This window comes from Centroberyx affinis, unplaced genomic scaffold (assembly GCF_046629955.1).
Source record: "Centroberyx affinis isolate AG114_WGS23_722 - 3 ecotype Tasmania unplaced genomic scaffold, CSIRO-AGI_Caff_v1 ptg001012l_1, whole genome shotgun sequence".
Taxonomy (NCBI): Eukaryota; Metazoa; Chordata; class Actinopteri; order Beryciformes; family Berycidae; genus Centroberyx; species Centroberyx affinis.
Window position 1 is genome coordinate 455,174 of NW_027279574.1, and position 8,280 is coordinate 463,453.

Below are 8,280 nucleotides of genomic sequence, written 5' to 3' on the forward strand. Positions count from 1 at the left end.
TCTTCCATTTGGACTTGCATGGGGTACATCACATACTCAAGGTCACCAATTATTAGCAAAAGCCATTGAAAGCCAAACCGAAAGCAGCTCAGTGTTCATGAATTTAGTCTGTAGTTCTGACCAATTCTTTCCTGTACAAATTGTGTCTGTATCCTCGTGTGGTAAATGTAAGGTATCTTCAAATGACTATTGAGGAGAAAGACTCAATTTCCATTCTTAACAGTAGAATATCATGTCATTTTAAAGGGCAATATATATCTGAAAGTGCTAAACAATGTTATATATTTAAGGACTACATAAGAGTGAGTGCTACACTGAGAGATATTTCTTTGCAGGCTAAAGACCAAATGCCGCAGGGAAAGACCAAAAGCTCTGCTGAAACATTTCAGTCTTTAGTATTTTATTACTGTTAACATGAACACACTACTTCAATGAACCATTTCCACAAAACCTCAATTTTAGTGTATTACTACCAATCTATTTCTTCACAAGGCAGAAAATGTTCTATATAGAGAGCCTTCAGGTGATGTAAGGTGCCCTCTGGCAGCAATGTTGGAAGTCTATAGCTCTTAGTTACAACGCTTCATCCAATGAACAGCTGATTGCATTTCTAAACTTTTGGCGTGGCTGTCTCAACAGTATTAAATAGACATGGTTAGTTTCTGAACTGAAGATTGATTTCACAGATACATCTGACCAATTTTGTGTTTAGATAATATCAGCTTGTTAGTTAGCTAGATACCGGTAGCATGTAGTCAGCTGACTATCATTGTCTTGTTAACACATCTGATTTCCACAGTAGCCAACATTGCATGGCTAGTGCTTTGTAGTGGCTACCAGTTGCATATTAACATTAACATTAGTTGCTTTGTAAAGTTAGCTTGCTGACTAGTTTGCTAGCTAATAAAGTCAAAAACCATCTGTTTGTTTAGGTTAACTGAGCTGACTCTTCTCAAACTACAACTCAGAGTGGAATAGAAGCTGCAGCTTAATACAAGACAGTTTATAATATCACAGTAAACTAAATTTGGAACCAAACTACTTTTACCTGTAGTATTACTGTATGGATCCACACCCATGACTTGTATGTATTTTTTAGGTGTATTCCTTTACCTAGGTCAGTTGTTATGTATTTATCTGCTACATTAATACACGGCCAGTTCTCCAATGGACATGAGATGGTGCCTGCCGTGGGAGCTAGGAGATTTCTGACACAATTGCAAAGCCTCTATCAGTAATTTAGTCATAATGGGAGTAGTAACACAAGTTCTAGCAGGGAGACTTGGGCTGCAGTCGAATAGTCAAAAAAATACGTCCTAACTCCTATTCCTAACCACTTTTCCTTGACCTCGTTGGAAAACGTCATGAGGTCAAGAAAAGATGTGAAGGAGAATTCGTAAGGACTTAGGAAAAGACAACCGCGGTGCTAAGAGAATCCGACTGCACTTACACTAGGCTACATAATTATGCGATGGCGGCTGTTAATGACGTGGGTCTGCTGTGGTGAAACTACAGTGTTCTGAAGATGGACTACTAAAAGCGCATCTTAGATACTTCGCCCTGTGCGTTCTTACCGTGATGTTTCATGCAGGCTATATAAACGTGAACAACCCGGTGAAAAGGTTGGAATTGAAATAAAAAAAGGAATATAGGCTACCAGTCACAAAAGTGAAACGAAATGGTTGTCACATTGAGAATGGTTGCTCACACTCACCCTCCTGTCCACTCATATTTATCGACATGAATCCCAATTAGCTTGATTGTATGAAAATAATTGTTAAATTCATGCAAGATAGGCATAACATGTTAGGCCTACAAATCTACTACTGCACATATCATCATTCTTAAGTTTTAAACATGTTGAATTGAAAACATCATCTTGCTAAAAACGTCTCATATCCCTTTTTCTTGAAAGACAGACTTCTGTGTTATGGTTAATATGCTGATTATGATCTGATTATAAGCCTATGCATATAATATCTTAAGAACCACCACACAACTCAGTAAACACCTTGAAATGTTGACTTGATTGTGCTTTGAAGTTGTTATGGCTGATACAGGCCATTATTACAGTAAGGCAAGGGTTTCAACATCTGTGACTGAAGTAAAATTAATGAATGATATTCCTAAAGGCTGCAATACAACAACGCTCAGAATGAAGAAATAACTAATGCAAACTGAGCATAGGTTACTCTACAACGTTAACTTCACTTTGACCATTTTACAACGGCAGCGTAACGTTCATAGTTCACCTAACATATTGTTTAAAACATATAAGCATATTCGCAAGTTGCGGCATAAGCTGGAAAATGCTTAATAAGCAACGGTAACTTGCATGATGGTCTGCGTCCCTCGGTTATGATCGTTTGTTTTTGTGAACGGCCAAATGGTGCGTCGCTTGCTGCCGCAAGGAATTGTGGGACGGCATTATCTCCTTTCCTTTCGTAAAAGATGGTCCAGTGTATCCTATGCTAAAGGAGCTAAGTAAGGAAGCATTGAAGCACCTTTCCTTAGCATTTAGAGAATTCGAACAGCTTTTATCAGCTTTTATCATGGTAGGTATTTTATCACTTAGGTACTTCCGGGTCATTTCACTCAGTTAGGAACCTTCCTAAGCAAAAAGACTATTCGACTGCAGCCTTGCACTCCCACACCAGCTCGCAATCACTAACCAGCTGTGGCTAATTAGTCCACATCTTAAAAGCATGCCTCTTGCTGTTCAGTCTCGCCACCTCCCGACTACTGCCAGTGTCCCAAGAAGTCAATTCCCGGTCCAGCCGCGGTGCTCCCGCCAAGTCTCATTCATCTCATGTTCACTCATTTTGGTTCCCTGAGTCTCCCTGATTGAACTAAAATGCCTTCTTAGCATTGGTAACATGCCATATTAAAACCAGTGGGTCCCACTAGCTGCAAGCAGTGGTCTGTCAACGGTGTCTTTTTGGCAGTCTGTTTGACTTCAGGTCTGTCTGTCTGTCCAGGTCTCTGGTTGGGCATCGAGCTGGACAAGCCCAGCGGTAAGAATGACGGATCGGTGGGAGGGGTGAGGTACTTCAGCTGCCCACCTAAACACGGCGTCTTTGCCCCTCCGTCACGTGTTCAGAGGTGAGTGCAGGCCCTTTAAGGTAGCGTATTCATCACATGATTATGGTCTTTTTTCTTGTTTTTGCCAATGGTCACCCAAATAAACAAAAACAGATTTGTCAAACAAGTGTCCTTAATGAATTCTTCCAGGTTCAAAGCAGATTTTTTGAAAAATTCAATGTGCTCGGGAAACCTGCACCACATCTGGAGAACATGGCTGGAGGTGGCGTTTCATTGCCCTCATCAATACATCTGATGGCACTAATGAGCTTCTTTGACAGTGTCATTTGTGGGAGCGTTGACATATTTGATTTTGCCCTCTGTACGGCAAACAGTCCCCCTCTATATTGGTGATTAACGAGAGTCAGAGTTGTCAAAGGTGAAGCCCGGGGCCCTTTCCCAGCATGTCACTTAGATTTAATGTGGCACCTAGTAATGAGCCAGACACCGTGGTCCCTGATAATAAATATGGATTATGGATAATGAATATGTATATATCATTTGTTAAGGTTAAAAATAATGGGTGAGAGATGCATACCAGGCAGTAATTTCACAAGAGGGCATGGAATATGTGAGAGAATTGGAAGGGGGAGGAGTTTGCCGTGTGAGTGTGTATGTGTGTTTGTGAATAGATATAGATTGAACTGATATAGATTTTAAATATATACAATTTTTTCTTTTTTTTCATGCTGGCCAGAAGGGGAAACATTTACATCTGCTGATGTCACTAAGATTATCAGGGATTATCCTTTTGAACTGCAGATGTTTGAAATCCTGTGATTGTAACCTGCTATTTTTCTGTGGCGATTTCAAGCCAACAAACAAGACATAAAACACAGATCTTCAACCAGATTGCCTTTTGGTTATGTCTACAAGAAAGTCTAACTTGTTTTCACAGTATAAACACATATATATTTAGCCACTGGTTTGTTTTGTTTTCTGCGGATGTCAACTAGAAAAGATGTATGCCCGCGCGGTGAAAATAATGGCCGGATTGAGAGACTGAGATTTTATTCATAGAACAGGCAGCTGAGATGCTGCAAGTTCTCAGCAGCCTCGTTTGAAGTCTCTGGCAACAGATGCGATGCAAGTTCAGTCATAATGATTCAGCTGGCCAAAATGTCATCAGGTCTATCGTGTTGTGTTAAGCCATCTATCTGGAGTGTATTGTCTTTCTGTCTGAATTCCTGCCACTCCTCATGTCACTGGCTCTGCAGTAGAAGATTCAGCTGTTTCTTTAGTGATTGGCAATGATGTCGTCTAAATGAATATTTTAATGCCAACCTAAATGTACACTAAGTAATATGTCAGCTATAGGACATTTGTGTTTACTTTAAAAGGGGTATACTTTCCTGAATAATACATTTATAATATTTGTTTATTTTTAGCTTTACTTTTCATTAGTTTTCAGAGGGAAGAATAGTTTGATGAAGGAAAAATCGATTTGTACACTTGCAATGAATAGTTTAGAAACATGTCCTAAAACGAAGTGCTGTTGAAATCCTTGGGTAGTTTATGTGTTCGACTGGAAATAACAAAGTGGCAAATAGTTTTCTATGATACCCAAGTAGGCAAGATGTCAGAGTAGCTCTATGCTGCTTTATTTCTAAAATAAACATCAGCCACCAAAAACCTACTTTTGTTACAGGGCCCCTTTCATTATTATTTCCCACCAAACGCATTTAAATGCATTATGACTTTCAGTCTTGGAAGTAGGAGCTTAGGAGACCTGAAAGGCCTTAGAAGTGAGACACCTGTGTAGCTATATGTCCAATAGCCTATCATTTTGTTTTAGTATTTCTGAATCAATTTGTGACTCAGTGCATGTGCATATTGTACTGTTGATTTTATTTAAAAAAACTGCACTGTGCAGTAATGGATCCCTATTTCAGAAGCCAATTAAACAAATTTACAGTTTGCCTGCTTGCTTCCCTATTAATCACACTGTTGCTGAGATTTGGCCTACCATTAGTTAGTGTCAGTTGGTTTGGTTGTGTGTGAAATAAGTTTTTTCAGGTCTGTCACAAGGAAGACCAACATTGCTGTGATCTGGCGTATTTGGTTAAAAACAAATGGGAATTTACTGATTTGATAGTTATAAATTATTCAGCACTGACTAATGGCAAACCAAAATCTGGTATAAAGACATGTGAGCGCAGTTGCCCCATATAAACTTCTTCATAACCTATTGCAGTACTTTCTCTATGTTAATCCAATTGATACAGCGTAATGACACATTTGGTGCATCTTTAATCCAAGATTCAGATAAAGGGATTTTCTGTATCTTGCAAATTATGTACTTAGTATAACTTAAACAGAGTCGGACAAACTCAGTGGTATTGTTTGGATGTCTTGGAAGGTTAAACCTATGTTTACACTGCACCCTTTGTACTGATTTAACATCTCTTTGCCCTTTTTTCACTTATCTGGTGAGAAAGTTGGAACCACTCCCGCATGGCGCCCGTGTTGACCTATTAAAATAGTACACGACGAACAAAGGCAAATTCCACCAGAGGCCTTATTATTTCTTCAGATTAGATTGGGCTTTCACACTACACAAAGTGTTGACTCAACAGCTGCATAAAGTGCCAAGATGGCTATTTTTGGAGATCTCTTAATCCTGGGATATGGAAAAGCATTGTCTGACATACATATTCACAAGCCACTGAGCAACAAGAGAGAACACATTATTCGCCACAAAGCCTTGTTGTTTTGTTGTTACTCCATATTTTCTGCAAGTGGATAAAAGCTGTTGACCTTGTTTTATTGGGTGATGCATTAATAGTACGCTGCCTTGAGTGCTTAATGTGTGTCATAACTGAGTGAATGCCATGATAGTTTTTTTTTTTTTGTAATTTGAAATAATGTATTCATGTCGTTGAAAGGAAGAGAGGTTCTCCAGATTCGAGAGGCTGCTGGTTGAATTAATGTATTCAACCTTCATACCCACTCCACATTTGTCTGTTTACCGTCTTTTGCCACTTGCTCTCCATCTCGATGCGGACCACCTGTTCAGTGGGAGTTTTTCTCTCTTCTCTTCCCTCCCGGTCGGTCCCACTGTCTTGCTGTTTTTGTGTTGTTTTGTTTTTTTCCCCCCCGACCGACTCTTTACGTCTCCCATGAGATAAAAGCTGCTCTTTGAAAAGACGGCGCCTGTGTTCGCTCGCCATCCCTCATTCATGTCCCTTCCTCTCCTCTTTTTTTTTCTAATTAACCCAGGGGCTCACAGTATGCTCAGCCAAGCACATGGCCTCCCTCTAATGGAGAATCTCTCACATTCTCTCCATCCACAACTCGTTTCTTCTTCCCTTTTCTTCTCCTGTCAGCAGCTATCAGGACCCATTAGGAAAACAAACAGCTTTCCTTATGCCCCCCTCCCCCCACTCTATTTTTTGTCCCCCCACTCACATCCCTTAGCAAACAAGATAAGACACCTTTTATTTATTTATTAATTTTTCCCTTTTTGCTCATTTCTCGACATCGACTGTGTCTCGCTCGCAATGGCTTTCAGAGCTCGACCATTATCACAGTCACATAGCGGCTTAAGAAAACATCACTAAGCAGGACAGGTGCTCTTCCGCAGCAGCAGAAATTGAGTTTTTTTTTGCTTCTCGCTGTAGTGCTCCCTGTCAGAAGAGGCACCATCGTCAAATACAGGCTCAGTCAAATCTCCCGCAACTCTGAAATGTTACAGAAATGTGTCGGTATTTAATGAATTTGCAGAATGGCCGTTCCGATAGTCATGATTAGGCTTGAGGCAAACCCTGGGTAAATGTCAGTGGATTTTTCCATTTTTGTACTGTAGGTTGTCTCATGTTGTAAGATCTCAATAAGGATACCTAAAGGTTATGTGCATAGAAATATATTGTTGGGTTACTTTCATCTTTTTTTATTCACAGGATCCATGGATCTGTTGATTGCCTCTCGGAGCTCTCTTCATCACGCCTCAATCGACCTTTTAGTGGTGAGTCTTCTGCCGGCTTTGGCTGAGATAAGTTATTTGAAATATGTGTGTCTGTAATATTCGTGTCATGCTGTGAGAGCTTGTGCGGTCACGGCTGCGCGGGTATTCACGTGGGAGTACTTGGCTCCGTTAAGGCTCGTGTGATTGTCATGCAGGGACGATCCGTCGCAGTTTCAGCACATCCTCAGCCATCGCCGCCCCAAAGGAGACGAGCAGAAAAAGCCCCGTTAACAGGTGTGTCCCTGTCTCTCCCTCCCTCCCCTCATTTTCCACACAGCCCTCACTTTCCTCCCTCCCGATGCTTTTCAGCTTCATCCTAATCCCCCACAGTAATGGCAGAATCAATACTGATAAGAACCGGTGGTATTAGTCAGCAAAAGGGTGCTTTTGTTAAATGGCCAGCGCATGATGGTGGTTATAATGAGAGTAGACGGGGAATCCAAGATCAATCCCTCCACCACCAACCTCCCATGAATCTCCCACTTACCCTTTATACTGTATATCTTCTCACCCCTTTACCTGTAAATCTCTCTCTTTTTTTAAAATTTTTTTTTACCCTTTTATTTTTCCTTTCCAATTCATCTCAAAAAAAGGAGCCGTTCCAACCCTCACCGTCGGCGCTGGAGCACCCTGAGCGGTGGTAGTGGAGGCGGTGGCGGCAGCGGCTGGATTCCCGGTAGCGCGGCAGGGTCCGGCCCCTCGCCCGGCTCGGACGGCCAGGTTCGCCTCCACCTGGGGATGCAGGTCCTGTTGAGCAGCGCCAACGAGATGGCGTTCATCCGCTACCTGGGCACGGCGGACTTCGCCCCGGGCCTCTGGCTGGGCCTGGAGCTGCGCAGCTCAAAGGGAAAGAACGACGGCTCGGTGGGCGGCCGGCGCTACTTCAGCTGCCGCCAGGGACACGGCGTGCTGGTCCGGCCCAGCCGGGTCACCTACCGCGGCATCAACGGGGCGCGCTTGGTGAACGAAAACAGCTGAGGACTGTCGGAAACGGGGTGGGGTGGGACGGGAATTGTGGCACAGCAGACCTAAGGAAAGTTGAGAGGTTGTTACTTTTTTTTTTGTTTGATTTACTCAAAGTGAAAGTTTTGTTAAAGTATTAGCTTTTCATTTTTTTTTTCATTTCATTTTCTCATTCATACAGTTTTCTAGTCTTCTGTGCTCCTCCAGAAGTAGTGCGAGTTGCAGTAATGCACACTTATTGTTTGAACTTAAACTACTAGATTTGTTTTGAA

The 8,280-nt window shown here is 41.8% G+C and overlaps 1 protein-coding gene across 3 annotated transcripts in view; it reads left to right on the top strand.

The window, feature by feature from the left end:
• The window catches only part of LOC139646876 (CAP-Gly domain-containing linker protein 4), a 31,878-nt gene extending 23,855 nt beyond the window's left edge, over nt 1–8,023 (top strand). For 2 of the 3 annotated variants that reach the window (XM_071522652.1, XM_071522653.1), the window contains 4 exons: nt 2,979–3,102; nt 6,981–7,042; nt 7,201–7,279; nt 7,639–8,023. In XM_071522652.1, the coding sequence (XP_071378753.1) occupies nt 2,979–3,102; nt 6,981–7,042; nt 7,201–7,279; nt 7,639–8,023 (650 nt within the window). Of the gene's footprint in view, nt 1–2,978; nt 3,103–6,980; nt 7,046–7,200; nt 7,280–7,638 lie in introns of all 3 variants that reach the window. The other variant, XM_071522651.1, reaches the window with a different exon arrangement.
• Nucleotides 8,024–8,280: the final 257 nt, after the last annotated feature.